General features: G+C 37.2%; 1 protein-coding gene across 1 annotated transcript in view; it reads right to left on the reverse strand.

The window, feature by feature from the left end:
- Nucleotides 1-2916: 2916 nt before the first annotated feature.
- Nucleotides 2917-20053, reverse strand: part of Usp32 (ubiquitin specific peptidase 32) — a 175677-nt gene continuing 158540 nt past the window's right edge. Inside the window, exons 28-34 of the mRNA XM_046423218.2 lie at nucleotides 18694-18780; nucleotides 16922-17042; nucleotides 11058-11249; nucleotides 8925-9213; nucleotides 6362-6786; nucleotides 5778-5870; nucleotides 2917-5160 (exon numbers count right to left, since the gene is read on the reverse strand). Of these exons, the coding sequence (XP_046279174.1) occupies nucleotides 4987-5160; nucleotides 5778-5870; nucleotides 6362-6786; nucleotides 8925-9213; nucleotides 11058-11249; nucleotides 16922-17042; nucleotides 18694-18780 (1381 nt within the window). The 3' untranslated portion in view covers nucleotides 2917-4986. The remainder of the gene's footprint in view (nucleotides 5161-5777; nucleotides 5871-6361; nucleotides 6787-8924; nucleotides 9214-11057; nucleotides 11250-16921; nucleotides 17043-18693; nucleotides 18781-20053) is intronic.

Genomic DNA, 20053 nt, shown 5'->3' on the forward strand with positions numbered 1-20053 from the left:
CATCCGTAACCTACTTGTAATCTCAGCTACTTGGGATGCTAAGGCTAGTCTGGGCAACTTTAGCTAGGCCCCACCTCAAAATAACAAGGGCTGGGGTGTAGGTCAGTAGTAGAACACCCCTGGGTTTGATCTCTGGTGCAGAGAGGGGGAGAAAAATGTCTATGTTGCCTCTGGATCTTGTCCCTGTTCTTTTCTCTGTCTATATTGTTCTCCATGCCTTTTTCTTTTTTTATGTGTGTGTGTGTGTGTGTGGTGTGCTGGGGATTGAACCCAGGGGCCTTGTGCATGTGAGGCAAGCACTCTACCAACTCAGCTATATCCCCAGCCCGCCACTCTCCAAGCTTCTGACAATATAATTCTGATCTTGCTTTCATGGAACAGCTCACTTCCTTTTTCCACTTAGTTATATAACCCTAGGTACTTTGTCAACATCCTACTATCTATCTGATGTCTTCAATAAGTGCTTCATCAGAGACAATTATGCCTAGGGAGCTTTTGGTTAGTAATAACTATCACTCCTCCTTATATACGTACGTACTTGAATTCATCTTTCCCTAATTAGACTGGAAACAGTGATTCATTCCCTGGAGCAGAGGTTCCCATAAATGTCTGCTGCAAAAGAATCTCTTCTGAGGAGCTGGGAATGGCTGCACCCCAGAGAACCTTAGTACATGCCACTGTACATGGTAGGTATTCACATATTGTTTAGCTTACATCTCTGGACAGGTAGAGAGTATGATCAAAACATTATTACTGGGCTAGAGATATAGCTCAGTTGGCAGAGTGCCTTCCTGGCATTCACAAGGCCCTGGGTTCAATCCCCAACACCATAAAAACAAACAAACAAAAACATTATTACTACATTATGTTTATGTACTGCTTAAGCAGGGGAAGAGTATTTATTTCACTAATGAAGAGTTGCCAAGCTGTGCCTATTCATATACAAGATCTACTTCTTTTATTAACTATTGGAAATAAAGTGGTATCCTTGGTGGGTACAAGACATTTGAGGGTCTAAGGAATTTGTTTTAAAAGTTCACAGCTGTTTTAATAGCAGAGCTGGAAATCTGACTTCTTATTTAAAAGGCTCAAAGTCCATGATCTTTCTACTCACTAGAGGGCTTGCAAATAAGTTTCTCTTTTTCTTTTCTTTGAGATGGGGGGGGGGTCTATGTTGCCTAGGCTGGTCAAGCGGCTCTCCCACCTCAGCCGCACATGCTGGGACTATAGGCCTGTGCCACCATTTTCTGCTTGCAAATAAATTTTTTATTTCAACAGTACAATGTTTAAAATTTTTAAAAATGAAATCTCAAATCATAGTGTGAATATGCAAGACTAGGGGTTCAATTTCAAGTGCCTACGTTCCAAATTAACTATGAACATTTCTAAATTGGAAACTTTAATTAGTATCTGAATTTCTGACTGCTCTTTGGTGGAGGGAGATCTGATTAACATTGGGGCTCACATTCTTCCATGGCCCATGGCAACAATCAGATGGAGCTTTAAATGGGTATGTCCCCACCACTCCCTACTCTCATCCATGGTCTTAAACTTTATTCCTCAAGTAGTCCCTTTAGGCCTGGGTTAGTCTCTCCTGCACTCTTATCTACTATCTTGCCTCCCACTGGTCAGAAGTGTGGCAAACCCAAAGATGGCCTCTTTTTCCTCATTCTGTATAGGTCTCTGATCATAAAAGTGTGTTTATTTCTGACATTATGATTTCAATACTAAGGAAACTATTTTTATATCATAAGGAAAACTGGGATCCCTGACTCTTCAAGTTATACATTCGACCATTAAAATACACAGGAAAAATATGGCAAATCGTGTACTTGCTCCAATTCAATGGTATTTCTAAGAAAGTGGTCTCAGCAAGTAATGCCACCAAGTGGTGAAAAGACTCAACACAGAATCACCACTCAGCTAGAGGCAGGAAGGCTGAAGACCATTCTCAGCTTATAAGACTATTCAGAAACTAGAAACAAAATGCTTGTTCGTCTCCATAAGCTGGTCCTTTCTTCCAAGGCTGTAATTTGAAGAGAGAGGAAGACAAACCAGTACTTTCAGAGCTCTGCTTGATTTTTATGGGCTCTTTGGATACCCATTTTCTACTTGTTTCTTTCCTTGAACAAGCTGCCATTGCTGCCGATTCAGCTTTTCATTTTATATATTTTTAATGTGTATTCCCATTTTTTTAAGAATGTGAGAAGAGAGCTATTAAAATGTTTTGGTTTTAGTAGAGCAAGGGGAGTTTTTAAATTCTTTGTAAAAACAAGACTGAATCTCATGCATGGGAGTAGGAATTTACATTCACTAAGCACCCCAAGAAACTGTGCCAGGGTTGGGGATATAACTCAGTTGGTAGAGTGCTTGTATCACATGCAAAGGGCCCTGGGTTCAATCCCTCCTCCCCCCAAACAAACAAACAAACAAAAAACCCACAAACCACTGTGCCAGACATTTATATACTTCACTTACTTCTTAGAAGCCTGAGTAATCTGATTTTACAGGTAAATAAAATTACTAGAGGGTGAAGGACTTGAAGCTCTAAATCTTCATTTGTTATGAACTCTTGCCAACTGCCTCCTTGGATACCTCCCAGGTAACCAAGCACATCCCTTGTTTCTCAGTGCCCTCTAGGAACTAGGGGTATTTCACGGCATGATACAAACAATTTCTTCTTCATCTCATCTCCTAATGAGCATGAAAACTATTGTGGGAACTCCCCCACAACCAGCTTTCTACCCCCTTCTCCCTTCAATGTCTTCTGAATAAGTTTCTAAAAGGGATGTGAACCATGTTTAAATCAAATTCAGCCTATTATTGCTCTCAGAGGTGGAGCATCCACTCTGTAAGTCAGAAAGGTATTCAAATAGGGGACTTAAAACAGGGTCACAGAGAAAAAGACTGAAGAAGTTGACTTTTCGTGTTTACTTGTGTGAGGAAAAACAGCACATGGGCATCCACGGTTTTAATTTGTTTGGATAATAGTTACAGAGAAACAGGTACACTCCATATACAATTACCAATACTTTTTTATACAGTTCATATTTCAGTACATCAACACTATTTTATTTACACTCTATTTATGTACATGTTTCTAAAGTCAGTGCATTGTCAACAAGTTTTATACAGAAATTTACAAGGTGAATGTAGTTAATAGTTAATTTAATAAATTTTCTGCTAGTTCATGAATTAAAAAAATTAATTACAACCAATATAACAAACACAGATCAAACATTAGTAGATTGTGCTACCTGCTTAAATAAAACACCAGTAAAGAAATTATTTAAAACTTCTACTTTTTTTCATGGGGCTTGTCCAGGTAGGAATGGAAAATCTTGAAACTATAAAGTATGCATTTTATCTGACTTTACTGTATCATTTAGGTCATTCCTTCCTACTTGCAATTATAGACTTATTTTTAGCCATTTAAGACAACTTTCCCAAATGCTCTGAGAAGAACTAGGTAGTTACTGGCCTCAGATATCAGAATACAAATGCTTAAATACATTTGTATTTACTGTGTGTAAACAAGGAAGGGTAATAAAATTTGACAGTAAATGAGAATCAAGGTTTAGGGTCTTAATAAATTTTTAAAAAGATCAAAAATAAGCAGTTGCATTTTCTTTGAATATATATTAAAAAAAAGAGTTTAAAAAATGCTTCCAGAAATAAATAACATGTATACTTTGTTCCAGTCTTGAGTAATCAGAGGAATAAATGAAGTCAGTAAATAAATGACTTTTGATGACTAGTGCAAAAAAAAAAAGGGGGGGGGGACAAATACTCAAAAACAAAATAAAATGGACATGCAAATAAAACAGAAGTTTACTTCCTAAACCCACCAATTTCATAAAAAATACTTATGAACTATCAATATTTGGGATGTATTATGTGTTTTGTTTTTAAATACAATATGATGGGGGGAAAATACCCCAGTCAAGTTAATTTATAGCCCTTAGAGCCATCAAAATACAAGTATGTTTGTTTGCATGTATTTTCTTTTCTTTTTTTTTTTTTTTTATTAAAGTGCAAAACAAAGAAACAAAGAACAAAACAAGCACTAATGTGAAACACCATCTAGCTCTGATGTCACTTACCTTCCTAGAAGCTCTTTGTGCAACACATGCATGGTTTGATGGTGCAATTACTGGCAACTACCCTGCAACACTCAGCAGATACACATTTTTGAGGACACTTCAAGTATCCTAAAAGTAAGGTGCCTCTATTGGGAGGGCCACTTTAGATGGATTTCCCAGGATGCTTTTTCTTTCTACTGGGTCTCCCAACAAAGACCCTGGGTAGAAGGCACGTAGTTTTAAGGGATTCTCCCTCTAAGCCTGACCACTATATGCCTCTGCCAACAGTGACTGGTTGTGTCTCAAACACAAACACAACAACAAAAACAAAAAGAAAGGGAAGAGTAGGGAAATGGTTTAAAAAATAAATTGAAAAATCTGCATCTTTGCTGTAAGAATCACTTGCACACCTATAGGATCTTGCTTTCTCTATCTTGTCAATATAATAGAGTAAAACTTCAGGAAAAAGGAGGTAGCATATCATGTCGTCCCTAGACAACACTATAATTTTTTTTTTTTTTTTTACTTTGACTCCAAGGAAATCCTTAGTATATTATTATGACTATTGGTAAACTCTATACTCACTACAAGTTTGTTCATATCTGGACAAGCACAATTGAATTCTTATTTGGTCCCAGGTAGTTGGTGCCAAACCCTTTTGTTTACAGGCTAATGGTGGGATCTGCCTGAAAGTTCTTGAAGAGCTTGTGAGAGACTTCAAAACAAAATTATTACTACTCTTAAAGTTAACTGCTATTTTAATTAGGATTTTTATTTTGTGCTTCAGGGTCACAGGATAAAATAACTACATTTAGCTTGCCTTTCAGCGATGCTTTTGCCAAATGTCAGCTACAAGGAGTCATCTCCCTCACCACCAGCCTGTCTAGCAGCCAGAGTGGTAGCTTTACTGTAACACACAGTACTTTTTGTAATCGGACTCAAAGTCTTCATCCATGCTGCTTGTGTCTGCCATCTTTTTACCATCAATCTTTGGCAGAAATTGTGCATAGTCTATCCCCTGCTGCTCATAGAAAAGAATGTAGGCAGAGTCGGTGTCGATTTCATCAGGGTGAAGTTCCTGAAGGGGTAAGAAAAGCCTTTAATAAAAAAAAGCCATCACTGTGCTGGGTCTTAATCCTTGTCAGGGAAATGATGATAACCCTCTTTAATTACTTAACCTGATCGATTCCAATTAATTTAATATGTCAACTATCTCTTATCTGCATTGAAAATGAGTACCATTATCTTCAATTTTTGTTTTGGGAAAATATTATAACCAAAGACAGGTCAAAGGAATGACCTAAAATGCCTTCAAATTTTAATAGTTCAAAATATTGGAGCTGGGGAATGTAGCTCAGTGGTAGAGTGCTTGCCTAGCATGTGCAAAGCCCTAGGTAGGTTTAATTCCCAACATTGTAAAAACAAAACAAAAGAAAATGAAAATAAAACAACCCCTCCATCCTCCAAAGATTGGAATTTTTTCTCATTAACTAATACCTCCTTTTTCCTCACTATTCACATTTTCATTCTCCACTCTGCATATCCCCTTTGGTCCCTTAATACTGACAACATTTATAAACTGATCCTAACAGAAATATCTATTTCCTATTGAGGAAAAAGTCTATTCTTTCAACAAATATTCCCCAGATTTACTACATTCTGTTTCCAACTTTCATTCAGATTGAGAATATTTACCTTACAGCTGCTGTCATTGTAACAGTACCACTTGCAGTTTGGGTTTTTGGCATAAGTGACGTAATGACCCCCACCCAGAATTCCTGAATGGCACTAAAGAAGAGAAGAGAGTATGTCAGTAGTTACCAGTACTATAGCCAGGGCAAAGCACTAGGATCTGAGCAAAAGAAAATTGAACATTAGATGGGTAAGAGGAAATGTTTTGGAACCTTTTAATTTTTTCCTAAAACAAAATAAACAAAAAGCAGAAAACAAATGTCATAAGTCTCAACTTTGTGTGGGTAAACAACTTTTTTATAATTATTTTTTTTAGAAAGCAAAACTCCTTAGAAACACATAATGAATAATTTGAACCTCTGACTCCACTTATACTAATTACATGACCATTTCCTGCATCATACTTTGAGCTCCTTGGAGTCTATTCAAAAGGCCAAGATTTCTTTGTTAATTTTGCTATCACCAAGCAAAAGTCTAGCAAATAAGCAGGTGGTGAAAAACTGCTTGTGATTAACAAATGAAGATAAGTGAACAAACCACTGAAAAGTGTAGACTATTCTCTGAAAACCACACAACAAATTACTTACCGAAATTGCATACAGATTATAAATAGGTTTAATATGAGTATCTTCTCTTTGGTCATCAGTGCTGTCTTCTTCACTGTGGTTTCCAAGTTGACCATTGCTGTAGCCATTGCCACATGTCTCATGCTCATAAAGGAATCCATTGGCCAAAGTGACATCGTGGTCCTGGGGGGTGACCAGTTCAGGTTGGCTACCTCCTAGTATGTGCCCTCTGCTCAAGATATCAGCCAGCTCACAGATCTGCCCAGCCCCATTCTCTTTGCTGGCATCCAAGTTTTCCTTACTACTTGACAATTTATTTTTGCTGCCAATCTGAGGCAGGCGGAGCCTCCCTTTGCTCCTTCCCAAAGTCCGTGGGCTGCTGTTAGGGCTGCTATTTTTGCTGGAGGGACAGCTGGTTCCACTTTTCCTTGATGAAGAAGGTGAACCTGTGAAAGGGATAAAAGAAAGATTCATAAATCCAAATACCACAAGGTAAGACAGATACCACATGCTAACTTTGAAGCCAGCATCCCAAATGTATACAAAAAGGTAAACATAGGGGAGTCCTGACTGGCCACTGCTGACTGGTTACTCTCTAGTTCTTATTATACAGCCAATACATTAGACAGCAATATCCTGAAAATGTTTAGTACATGAAAGGTGATTTATGTCACACTCGGTTCAAAACAATGTAATTACTAGACTAAGGAGCTTTATAAACACATTTTCCTCTCCTTTGTAAAATTAGACAAAAAATATAACTATTAATTAAGTACTTACTATTAACTAATTAAGTACTTACTAAGCACAGTACTAGGGATAAACTCTCTACTTCACATAAAAATCCTGTATAGCAGTGGGACTTAACCTTCATGGTCACAATTTCCCATCCCCACCCACTTCTTTTAGTATTTCCTATATTAGAAAGTAAAACTAAGGAATTTAAAAACATAATACACAAGCACATTCACTGTCAAAGTGACAATATATTCACATGATATACTGTCTCTGACTCCACTGTACATTTGTGAGAGAATGAAAGCATAAAGTCATGTACACTTGGCCTTTCTTAACTGAAGGATCAACATCACAGATTAAAACTACTGCAGATCAAAAAACAATGCAGCATGACAACTATTTACGTAGCATTTACATTGTGTTGGTATTACAAGTAACCTGGAGATTATTTAAAGTACACTTGGAGGGGCTGGGGATGTGGCTCAAGCGGTAGCGTGCTCGCCTGGCATGCGTGTTCGCATGGGTTGGATCCTCAGCACCACATACAAACAAAGATGTTGTGTCCGCCAAAAAATAAAAAATAAAGTACACTGGGAGGTTACATACAGACTATATGGAAATATATGCAAGTACTACATCATTTTATGTAAGGAACTTGAAGAATCTAGATTTTGGTATCCATGTGAGGTCCTAGAACCAAACTCACAGGGACACCAAGGGATGACTGTGTATGATAATTAAGACTTCAACGTATCTTTTTGGAGGATATAGTTTAACATCTAACAACAATATTTCAGTTAAGACCTATAGTGTGTGCTTATACTCAAGTTTTATTATTTTTTTACCATTGTGTCATATTTGTCCCAGATCTTGATTTTTTTTTTTTTTTTTAATGTACGGTGATTGAAACCAGGGGTGCTTAACCACTGAGCCACATCCCCGGCCCTTAAAATTTTTTTTTTTTTTTTTTTTAATTTTTTTGGGGCTGGGGATGTGGCTCAAGCAATAGGGCACTTGCCTGACTTGCCTGGCATGCGCAGGGCCCTGGGTTCGATCCTCAGCACCACATAAAAATAAAATAAAGAAATTGTGTCCACTGAAAACTATAAAATAAATATTTAACAAAAAAATTTTTGGTACTGGGAATTAATTAAACTCAGGGGCACTTTACCACTGAATTATATCCCCAGTCCTTTTTAAGTTGTTGAGACTGGTCTTGAATCTGTACAGATGTTGATTTTTAAAAGATAATCCAGATACCCAGAGACTATCTTAGTATTATTTTTATAAAAATAGTTTTGACCCTTGAGACCTCTTGAAAGGGTCTTAGGGACCCCTGTGGGTTTCCCAGACTATGCTTGGAGAGCTTCTACTTGAAGGGAACAAGGATGAAAATTACCATTCATGTTATCACATATTAAGCATTATATAAAGTACATCACTGTTGGTATTTCAAATCCTTACACTGTGAACTTGGTATTAGCTCCATTTTACAAATAAGAAACTAGATTTAGGGAGGATGCATCTTTTGCTAAAAGTCACACAGTTCAGGGGCTGGGGTTGTGGTTCAGTGGTAGAGTGCTTGCCTGGCACATGTAAGGCACTGGGTTCAATCCTCAGCACCACATAAAATATAAATAAATAAAATAAAATTTTTAAAAAGTAAACAAATTAAATTCACCTTAAAAAAAAAAAGTCACACAGTTCAAATACAGATAAGTCTCATTTTAGATAGGTTCTTTCCACCCCACCAAGTAGCTCCTCCAGAGTAGAAGACAGAGGGAAATATGCAACGTACACAGGGCCCAAGAAAGTCCCTCTGTCAGGTCACCCCAGGCCTCCTCACCTTTTGGGCTCCCTGTAAGGTTTGCACTGAGTGAGGATGGGCTCTTGCTCAGGAGCACATCTTCTTCCCCAGCAGAGCTCTGGGCATCTACTTTCTTCACCTCTCCTGCTGGAACCCTTGGTTCAGAGACATCATCCCCCTGGGGTGTGAGTAGTTTACGATGGCAGAGAGCTGGGTCTCTTGGTACCAAAAAAGCACTAGGGTCAAAATTTTCACGAGGAAATTTAACAATTTTTTGTGATTTTATCCATCGACCGTTTACAAACTGAAATCGTTTAAGGTGAATAATCTGGAGATGAAAAGATAGAAAACAATATATAATAACAACATTATTTTTTAAAGACCTCAAAAATATTTTTTGTTATATATATTTTTTAGTTGTAGTTGGACACAATACCTTTATTTATTTATTTTTATGCTGTGCTGAGGATCGAACCCAGCACCTCACATGGTCTAGGTGAGTGTTCTAACCACTGAGCCACAACCCCAGTTCCTTGAAAATATTTTTTATAAGTGTCTTTACTCCATAATATATTTTATGTGATGGATATATGAGTATACACAATTATCAAAATATACCTTAATTTAAAAAAAGTCTCCCCGTTTCCCACCAACCTTGTTTCCAAGCCTTCCCCTCCCTGCTCTTGTCTTCCTTTCCCCTCATTTCCACTCCTGGAGCTAGTTAAATCAGTGCTATCAATTTCTTGTGCATCCTTCCCTGGGAAGCTATTCTGGTCTAAGGAAAGAAAAACTTACATTCATTTCACAGAATAGTAGGATGAAGACATGAGTAAGAAAATATATGTAATGTCTGGTTAAAATATACTAGTATTATTAGGGGTTAGCTCAATGGTAGAGTGCTTGCCTAGCATTCATGAGGCTGTAGGTTCAATCCCCAGCACCTCAAAAAGCAAACAAAAAAAAAAAAACACCTTAGTACCTTATATATATTATTTTTTATTTTTTGGTAATGGGGATTGAATCCAGAGGTGTTTTACCAGTAAGTTATATCCCCAGCCCTTTTTATTTTTTTATTTCAAGACAGGATCTTGCTAAGTTGCTGAGGCCGGTCTCTTGAACTTGCTATCCTCCTGTTTTGCATATCAAGTTGCTGGGATTACAAATGTGTGCCATCTTGCCTGGCTTTACAGTTATATTTGATGCAACTTCCACCAGTAAGAAAAACATGTTTTCTTTTTTTTTTTTTAAAGCAGTACTGAGGATTAAACCCAGGGCATTCCACCACTGAGCTGCAGCCCCAGACTTTTTTTCTTTTTTCTTGGGATTAGGTTTCCCTAAGGTTGCCCAGGCTGGCCTAAAACTTGAGATTCTCCTGCCTCAGCCTCCTGAGTAGCTGGCATTATAGGTGTGTGTTACCACATCTGGCAGGAAAATGCTTTCTTAAATGAATCTGTTACTTCAAACTCTTCTGATGGACCAAAGGAAAATCTAATATATGAAAGAAGAGAGAAGAAGTAAATCAAATCTAAAAGAACACATAAGTTGGGGCTGGGGTTGTGGCTCAGTGTTAGAGCACTTGCCCAGCATGTGTGAGGCACTGGGTTCGATTCTTAGCACCACGTAAAAATAAATAAATAAATAAATAAATAAATGGATGGATTGTGTCCATCTACAACTAGAATATATAAAGAAAAGAACACATAAGCTCCCGTGCTTGTGCACACACATTTAACTCAGCAGTGTGCCATAGCCACGTGACCAAACTCAGTGGGCAATGGAAACTCCCAGTTGGTTTACTCTCCGATAGTCCAACTAAGGGCTAGCCTAAACCACCCCCCTCCTCTCCAGAGACCTGGAAGTGTCTTTAACCTCTTCCAAAGTTTTAACTCATTAGCTTATACCACTTGTGGCACTCCTCATACTGTGCTGAATTGCAGTTACTGGCCTATATGACTTCTCTCTCCTAGGCTGTAAGCTTTTTAGGAATAGGAACTACTAAATATTTTTAGAACAATTCACCTCTGTACTCAACATAAAGAACTTGCACAGAAAATATTTTAAACAATGCTATAGGAGAAGTCTTATTCTAAAAAATAACAAAAATTCACCTTAATGGATTTTTCCCCCTTTATATTAGACCTCTGTTCACTCAAGGATAGGGCTGTAACATACCAAGATAGGGGGAAGCCTCCAGAGATCCAGCTTTTTGGTTGCTAAGCAGTGGGTCTTACACTTGGAACAGTAGTACATCTCATTTTCCCCTAGTTCCTCCTCACTGGTGAAAGCACGGAGACAACTGTCCAGGTTGATGGGCTCAGCTTGTGCTCGCCGACTCTGCTCCACACTTTCGTGCTCATCTACAACCTGCAGGGAGAGGGATTAGGATGAATAGGGGTTGTGGTGAGGGTATTTGAAATGGTCATCCATCCAGGTGTGGTGGTACACACTAGCAATCCCCGCAAATCAGGAGGTTGAGGCAGGAGAATCTCAAGTTCAAGGCCAGCCTGGGTGACTTAACAAGACCCCTGTCTCGAAATAAAAATAATAAGGACTCAATGGAACAGCATCCTTGGGTTAAATCTCCAGTACTGGGGAAAAAAAAAGTCACAAAGATATACATAAATACATCGCTCTTTCTGTCACTTACTCCTTTCTTACACTAGATGAGGAGAAAAAAAAAAAAAAAATATATATATATATATATATATACATAAACACACAAACACACACAACCCAAAATAGAGTCTGAGTAAATACAGACATGAATTTATTTAAGAATATTACAACAATAATATCCTGGATAAAATTTCTACTTATAAGACCATTTGGGAACAATTTTTGAATGTTTCAAATTGACAAAAACGAATAAGGAATTACCTGTTTATTTTTCTTCAATTTTAGAATACTGAAATAGTTCACATGTGAATTACGATCTCCAATCTGCTCTGTTTAGTAAGCCATTTATATTTTAATCAGGAAGACAACATCATTAGTATGCTAGTACAGAGGCTAGGAGAAATTATATCACTGAAACACAGATGCTAGATCTGGATGAAGTGGAAAGACTACAGAAAAGCTCACCGTGAGAAGGCAGTACACCAGGATATAGCCCCAGAGGATACACCATGTAACACTGATTTATCAGAATACCACATATATTAGGCTGGGGTGGTAGAGCACTTGCTTAGTGGTAGAGCACTTGCCTAGCATGTGCGAGGCACTGGGTTCGATTCTCAGCACCATCCACAAATAAATAAAATAAAGGTCCATCAACATCTAAAAAATATTAAAACAAAACAAAACAAAAAAGGAATACCACATTTATCATTTTCTCTCTTTCTTCTTTGGGGTACTGGGGATTGAACCCAGGTCTCATACACACTAGGCAGGCATCCTACTATTGGTCTGTACCCCTAACCCTGTGTGCCTTTTTATTTGAGATAGCAGCAACAAAAGATACAGTAAGCTTGACATGGTGGCACATGCCTGTAGTTCCAGTGAGAGACTGAGGCAGGAGGATCACAAGGACACAATCAGGAATTTAATGAGGCCCTAAGTGACTTAGCAAGACCCAGTCTCAAATTAACAAATAACATGGGCTGGGGATGTAGTTCAGTGGTAAAGTGTCTCTGGGTTTAATCCCTAGTACCACAGAAAAAAAGAAAAAGAAAAGGGGGGGGGGAAGGAGCTAGCTTTAAAAAAAAGAAGAAAGAAAGAAAGAAAAAAAATGCATGCTGCTCTTATTAGTAAGGTTCTTAATACCTGCCCAAAACTTTGGGGTTCTGTTAATCAGTTTGCTAGGCTTTGGAGCAAGAAGGAGCTAATAAAGGAGAGAGTAAAAAGGGTAAGTATGTGAGGGTGCGTGGGATAGGGAGGTGGGAAGAAAGAAGAACTTAGAACGCAACAGTAAAAGATTTTTTTCCTTCCTCCACTCCTGACTTCTACTTGACAAGCAATTCCAGAACCATGGAGCTGAGACTCTTCTGTTTATCTATTATATATGAGAAGGTGGGAGAGGCACAGCATCAGGACTATGAAGGCTGCATGAGACTTCACACATGGGTATTTTTCTCTAAAGGCAGAGACTGGACTACAAGTATAACAAAGACTGCTTCTGTTTCTGGTAAAGGTCACGTATCATTTCATTTGCTGCCCCTTCCTCCCACAGGTGGACTGGTTATCTTTACCTAAGGCAATTTCTCACAAGTTTCCATTATTGAACCTCATGAGAGGAACACTGGGCTGCTTGGATTACAAACTGGCACAGGTTAGGCCATTCTGTTTAGAATAATTTTCAGGTGAGACCTTTTCTCTTTGGAGAGGATGGGAGTCATGAGACTGTCAAATGCCCCAATAAACTATGAAGGTTGGAGTTGATCATGCAATTATGGTTTTTTTTTTTTTTAATATTTATTTTTTAGTTTTCGGCGGACACAACATCTTTGTTTGTATGTGGTGCTGAGAATCGAACCCGGGCCGCACGCATGCCAGGCGAGCGCGCTACCGCTTGAGCCACATCCCCAGCCCGCAATTATGGTTTTAACATTGCATCACCATCTGGGCTATAGAACTCACTTAAAAAGAGGAACTTGAAGGAAAATTCTGTTTTTAAAAAGGAAATTGGGCTTGACCTTAGTTCACTGACTTCTTTTCTGAGCACAAATTCTGTAGTAATAAGACTGTACTTCTCAGTATCTTTTGAGTTGGTCATTTAAGGGAAAAACAGACATGCTTCAAAGGAAACATGCTGTATCATGATTGTTGGCAGAAGCAGAAAAAGAGGTATATCAAATATAGTAGTGTCTCTTCTCATAGCCAGTTAAATATTATCTCAAATCTCTCTACCAGAGATGCTTTATGGCCAACCACAAATTAAGTATGCTAGTGAAGAATGTTTATTTTTATTGACTATATTTTCTGTGGAACACAAGGATATGGAGCTAGGTGGGGACTGGGAGGATAAAAGGCTAATTAAAAACATTTGTGAATTGACAATATATATTTATCAATAAGTTTTCCTTAAAGATTCCCTGTACTACTCTATGCTGAGATACTCTACTAGTTCAAATAATTTAAATTACTTATAGACATCCTCTTCAAAATGTAAAAAGGTAGGAAATCCATTATATTCTTTAAAAAAAATTTTTTTTTTTTTTTTTAGTTGTTGACAGACCTTTATTTTATTTATATGCAGTGCTGAGAATTGAACACAGTGCCTCACACATGCCAGGCAAGCACTCTGCCAATGAAGCCCAGTCCCAGCCCCAGCCCCACCTTTTATATTCTTTTTTTTTTTAAAGATATTTATTTTTTAGTTGTAGTTGGACACAACACCCCTGTTTTGCAAAGGGAGCCACTGTCAACATGTTAGCAGATTTTATTCTTTTTTTCACAAACAGTATTTTTTTATTTTCTTTTTTTTTGATAATTGAAGGAATTTTTTTTCCAGTATATGCAATTTTTTTTATACTTGAGTCTACCATGCTCTATTTAACCTTTCCTCAAATGTGGGACAAACATAAAATTGTTTCTAATTTTTTGGTATTTTGAAAAATGTTATATGTTGGACAGAGTATTCTATTTCCCTCTGATAAATAGAATAACTATTTATAGTTATTCTATAAATACTCAGAATAAGAAATATAGTGGAGGTGGGGGTATGAAAGAATGAAGGAATTTTGGATGGTGCAGAGGGGAGTGAGAGGAGGGGTGAGACAGTGGGGTGGGAAGGATGGGAGGAAGAGACAGACATTACTGCCCTACATACATGTATGATTACACTTCTGTAGTGACTCTACACCATGTACAGCCCAAGGAATGAGAAGTTGTGCTCCATTTGTGTACAATGTGTCAAAATGTATTCTACTGTCACTAACTAGAAAAAATTTAAAAAAGGAAAGTATATAAAGCATATATGCAATAAACTCAATTTTGAACCACGGTATTTCCTATGTCTTCGTGACCAAACACATACAGAAACCACATGTACGGAAAGTCCAGATTAGTCACATGTCCCTAACTCCCCAGTAATTCACGGTATCTCAATAGTTCTGTTTCCATGGTATCCCAAATGTATCACTGAAAATGAAAGTGGGGTGAGATTAAATAAGTCATGTAGGCCCTTCTTCCTAGAAGTAAGATGTCCTCCAGAGCTTTTTAGATTTCTCAATGGGATTATTAAAAAGAGGAAGAGATTTACAGACCAAATAATTTTTTTTAATCTTTGATAGAAATGTTTTGTCAGAATAATGTCTTGTCAGATTTTGTGTTGACAAATATTTAGGAATCTTTCCCTCTTCAAAGGAAGCATGGCTGAAGTTAATGAATTACATTGCTACAATGAGTATGGTCTGAACATCAACATCTCTTCAGTTTTTCTTTAGCTTTTAGCCCACTGATCTTTCATTTGTCAAGAAAGAGCTCCCAGGAACCTCATAGTGTGTGGGGACATATTTAGGGAACTACATCTACAATTTCCCCAATCCTCAAAAGCATAAGAAGATATATTAAATTAACTAAAAGGAATGCTTTTAGAAATAAATTTCCAACATTCAATTGCTATATAAATGTAAAACACACTACAATTCTTCATGACTAGAAAGTCCTTTGAGGGCTGGGATTGTGGTTCAACAGTAGAGCGCGTGCCTAGCACGTGCGAAGCCCTGGGTTGGATCCTCAGCACTACATAGAAATAAATAAATACAATAAAGGTATTGTGTCCAACTACAACTAAAAAATAAATACATATATATTTTTTAAAAAAAGAAACTCCTTTGATTTTGCTACTTTTACTTCTCCATCAGATTTTTAACCCATTTTGTACCAATGTCCCTGATGTGGAACTCTAAACACTTATATAGCATTTGATATATAATTATATACTATAATATAAATATTTAATTATCTGGGGCTGGGGTTGTAGCTTAGTGGTAGAGTGCTTGTCTTACATATGTGGTACACTGGGTTCGATTCTCAGCACCACATATAAACAAATGAATAGGGATGGGGTTGTGACTCAGTGGTAAAGCATTTGCCTAGCATGTGTGAGGCACTGAGTTCGATTCTCAGCACTACATATAAATTAATGAAATAAAGGTCCATCAACAACTAAAATTTTTTTAAAAAGTTAAATATTTAATTATACTATCATATTAACGATACATAAGCTCTAGATTATGATTTCCAACTTATTTGAATACACCTTTGTCAATTTTATTGAAAAAGTCCCAGAATTGAAAACTTGGGACTTAATGGGTTTTAATATCTCCATCCTTCAAACAATATTTGGTTTATTAAAAAGTGCCTGGAGTACTTTGTTTATTTTTGTCATGCTGGGATTGAACCCTGGGACTCATGCATGCTAAGCAAGCACTCTACCACTGACCTAACAGTGGTAGAGAAATGTAAAGTGTGATGAACAGTCACTAATATTTACTCTCATGTATCCAGTCTTGAAATATTTCAATCCTTTTTAAAATTTTTTTGATTACTATGCCCATTAAAGATAGCACCTATTGGGGCTGGGGTTGTGGCTCAGTGGTAGAGTGCTTGCATAGCATGTGTGAGGCACTGGGTTCAATCCTCAGTACCACATAAAAATAAATAAATAAAATAAAAGCACTATATCCATCTACAACCAAAAAGCATATATATATATTAAAAAAAAAAAGATAGCACCTATAATCTAAGAATACATATGAGCTAAGTTATTTTGCTTATCAAATACTACAGCTTTAGGGATATTTAACAAACGGGCAAAGAGATATTTGTTGGTATGTCAGGGCTAGAGAATATAACTTCTTAAATACACTGAGTTTTGTTCCAGGATTTACTTGTTATTAATACTTCTGAAATCTAACACCCCAATACCGATGATATCAGAAGCTGAAAAACAGAAAGTGTAAGCAATTATGTTGACTTGCCAACTGGTTGAATGCGGATGACTTTTTCTGGTTGTTTCAAATTGTCATGATAGTTAAACTGAAAAATAATTTCCTAAATAAAAATCACATCTTATGGTATCCCTGCATACTTACTCTTTCCTGTGATGTTTGATAGCGGAGATGAAGGGCTGTGGGATCCCAATCCACAGCAATATATGCATTTCCAATGAAAGCTCTATCTTCCCCACAATCAATTTTACAGCCTCTGCAAAATCTAAAAAGGAGAAAAAGGTCCATAAAGGAAAAAATAACTATGAAGGGATCTAAATTTTCTAAATCAGAAATATTCTTCCTCCTACTTCCCTCTTGGCTTCACAATTGGTCATGGGATTCTAACTTCAGACTTGGAAAAATACAATAATATTTATTAATACTTATTAGTTCAAGGAATCATATTTATTAATTCTCAAATCCTTGATTTTACAAAGCACCAAAGAAACAATTGTTAACATACAGGAAGCTGTGAGCATAGTGACAAATAACCATGGGAACAGATAGAAATTCTAAATTCAGGGCTGGGGTTGTGGTTCGGTGGTAGACCGCTTACCTAGCATGCGTGAGGCACTGGGTTGGATCCTCAGCACCACATTAAAAAAAAAATCTAAACTCAGTTATTTAATAACTTATCTGCTATAACAATGGTATAACAATTTGTTAATAAAATGATATTAGGTAAAAATATACAATTTTTTTTTTTGGTACCAGGGATTGGACCCGAGGTCACTTAATCACTGAGCCACATCCCCAGCCCTTTTTTTCATTTAGAGACAGGATCTTGCTAAGCTGCTGAGCCTGACCCCCAAATTGCAACCCTCCTGCCTCAGCTTCCCAAGCTGCTGGGATACACGCATGGGCCACTGCACCCAGCAAAAATATACAACAATGGGCTGGTGATGTGGCTCAGTGGCAGAGTGCTTGCCTCGCACATGTAAGGCACTGGGTTCGATTCTCAGTACCACATAAAACTAAATAAACAAAATAAAGATAATGTGGCCATCTATAACTAAAAAATACTTTTAAAAAAACACAAAAATTTTTAAAGTTGCAGGGAATAGTACACGACAAAGCTATGATTCCAAAGCCTATTTCAGGTTCAGTTTGCTAAGTCCATTACAGTTCTCTAAAAGTCGATTTCAATACTGTCAGGCACTTTGCCTGCTATAACAGAAATGACCAATCAATCTCCATACCTCTGTCTAAATACCCTAAGTATATCATGTTTTATTGGCTCAGAACTTCCAAACTGACAGATAGTTATTGTTTTATGTCTGTGCGGGTTTTGTTTGTTTTTATTTTGAGGTTCTGGGGATTAAACCCAGGGTACTTTACTACTGAGCTACATTCCCAGTCAGGATCTTACTAAATTGCCAAGGATAAACGTGTGATTCTTCTGCCTCACCTTCCCAGTCACTGGGATTATAGGCATGTGCACCATGCCTGACCTAACTGATGTATATTTAAGAAGCAGAAAGCTTAGGGTAAAAATAGTCAAGCATGGTGGTGTGGGCCTATAGTGCCAATACCTGGAAGACTGAGGGACTAAGGTGGGAGGATCCCTTGATACCAGGAGTTCAAGATCAGCCTAGGCAACATAGTAAGACTAAGTTAAAAAAAAAAAAAAAAAGTTTGAATAATGAGTGTTGATCATAAGGTGGTGTACTATAGAGTTTATAAAACCAGCTAAGATTCAAAGGCAAAATTTAGCTGTTGATCTCACAAATAAGATAGGAAGAAACAAATTCTAAGTTTATTTCAAACTGCTTATTTGCTATTAACTTCTCAAGACTGGAAATCTTAGGAAAAAACTAAAATAATCTGAAGTTGCAATTCTATTAAAATTTTTCTTCTATAGGAGATCACTTTACCTATACCACGGGCACCAAGCACAGGAGTTCCCATCTTTCTGCACAACTCGTAGAGTGAATGGATATTGATAGCCCATACTGTCATCACTGAAATAGAAGAAGAGAACATAAACCTAAGAAGCATTTCTGGCTTGAGGTCCACTTCCTTTTCTTCTTCCCTTAAAGTGATTGTAGGAAGGGGCATCTGCCATAGCATTATGCTCGTGCTGGTAGCTCAATGTTGCTTATTCTAATTCATCAGCTATAGCCATGTACCAGCCACAATAGGCCACATCTCTGCTTACAGAAGGCATGGATTACTAGATATCTCTAAAATTAGGTCTACGTGGCATGCAAAAACCTTACAAGATAATCTAATCATGAAATCACCAAATATCCTTCAGCCTTAATTTTATCAGAGGATTTAATTCATATTAAACTAATGTTCGACTTTTCTACTCTAAGAACACTGACATACCATTGAAGGCTATATATTTAAAGGTCTTCTTTAATCAGATTCCTTGTTTATGGTACAGGTAAGATAGGCATCCCTTTTTCTCTATGTTAACTACTTAAAGACATAAGCTGCACGTACTATTTTTTTTTTTTAGAGAGATTTTTTTTTTTTTTGGTATTGTGAAAACCTCCTTCTTCACTCTTCTTTTTTTTTTTTAATTGGTTGTTCAAAACATTACAAAGCTCTTGACATATCATATTTCATACATTAGATTCAAGTTGGTTATGAACTCCCAATTTTACCCCAAATACAGATTGCAGAATCACATCGGTTACACATCCACGTTTTTACATAATGCCCTATTAGTAACTGTTGTATTCTGCTACCTTTCCTATCCTCTACGAGAGAGAATTTTTAATATTTATTTTTTAGTTTTCGGCGGACACAACATCTTTGTTTGTATGTGGTGCTGAGGATCGAACCCGGGCCGCATACATGCCAGGCAAGTGCGCTACCGCTTGAGCCACATCCCCAGCCCTGCACGTACTATTCTTGGCATAGCTTCTTTTAACTGCCAATAATTTGTAAGTTATCCAAATTTTTAAAAAATCTACTAAACCTTGCCTGTACAACAAACAACAATTTATACATAATACCATAATATCACATTGTACATCTTAAACATATAATTTCTGGGTTGGGGGTATTGCTCAGTGATAGAGCACAAGTTTAGCAAGTGTGAGATTCTGGGTTTATTTCCTAGCTCCAAAAAAAAAAAAAAATCCCTGAAAAACAAAATGCTCCCTCCCTGTCCCCCAACTCCTATTTTTAATTTTAGTTCATAAAGCTGGGAGGAAAAGAAAAAAGCAAAGCAAGGGACGTTAACCTAAAAGCAGTATACTTTTCAGCTCATTTGGCCATTGA

This window comes from Marmota monax, unplaced genomic scaffold (assembly GCF_021218885.2).
Source record: "Marmota monax isolate L192 unplaced genomic scaffold, Marmota_monax_Labrador192_F-V1.1 WCK01_AAM20220418_F8-fsc00171, whole genome shotgun sequence".
In the NCBI taxonomy this organism is placed as follows: Eukaryota; Metazoa; Chordata; class Mammalia; order Rodentia; family Sciuridae; genus Marmota; species Marmota monax.